The sequence below is a fragment of the Penaeus monodon genome, chromosome 30 (assembly GCF_015228065.2).
Source record: "Penaeus monodon isolate SGIC_2016 chromosome 30, NSTDA_Pmon_1, whole genome shotgun sequence".
NCBI lineage: Eukaryota > Metazoa > Arthropoda > Malacostraca > Decapoda > Penaeidae > Penaeus > Penaeus monodon.
Genome location: NC_051415.1, coordinates 22,008,060 through 22,008,852, shown reverse-complemented (window position 1 = coordinate 22,008,852; position 793 = coordinate 22,008,060). Strand labels below are relative to the sequence as shown.

The following is a 793-nucleotide window of genomic DNA, read 5'->3' as shown; positions in this document are numbered from 1 at the left end:
AAACTTACAGTGCTCTCTCTTTATCCTTGTTGATGCTGTACCTCGTCATTCTATCAGCAAAGCGATCCAGATTCTGGACATGAGTAGTTATATCCTACAGAAGTAATATGTAAAAATTAATACATTTCAAAGATAAACAATCAAAGTGTATTTCCCTTTAAAGGTACAGTCTCAAAATGATACTAGTAAAAGATCTGTTGCCTAAATGTATTATTGACACAACATACCCTGATACTGGGAATGAAGAGGATTCTATTGGAGGATAATATATATAAAGTAGACAAAATGACTGTTCCTCTTACATGTAGGACCTGAAAGTATACAGGACGTCCTGTGTAGAAAAGTGTGTGGAAAGGACGGCCTAACTCATCAAATTCTGCTGCTTTCCTTTTTGGAAAGACTTCTGTTGGGTGTTTCATCAATGGCCGTGCTTTAGGTTCAAACAATCCCGATGGCAACAAATATGCAATAGCATTCTGAAATAATTTAGGTATACATTATATTATTTATTTTTTCCTGAATATCAAGTATTGTGTAATATCCACAGTATTCTAATATATTATTTATGTTTATAAAAATCATGAATTTTATCCAAATATAACACTAATACTGAAAATTACATACAACTGACATGAAAGTATGATGCATAAATGATTAGTAAATATCATGGTTGGCATACAGCTCTCATGAGCTGTTAAGCTACCTTATACTGTGGTCACTAAAATTGACATAAGAAAAAAATGATAAAAGGCATGATGAATGATAATGAATTGTGTGTGTATCATTTCAAGGT

At 32.3% G+C, this 793-nt stretch overlaps 1 protein-coding gene across 1 annotated transcript in view; it reads right to left on the bottom strand.

The window, feature by feature from the left end:
• The window catches only part of LOC119592628 (28S ribosomal protein S9, mitochondrial-like), a gene marked incomplete at its 3' end in the record, with an annotated part of 6,653 nt that overhangs the window by 3,419 nt on the left and 2,441 nt on the right, over positions 1 to 793 (bottom strand). Inside the window, 2 exon segments of the mRNA XM_037941523.1 lie at positions 9 to 94; positions 303 to 476. Of these exon segments, the coding sequence (XP_037797451.1) occupies positions 9 to 94; positions 303 to 476 (260 nt within the window).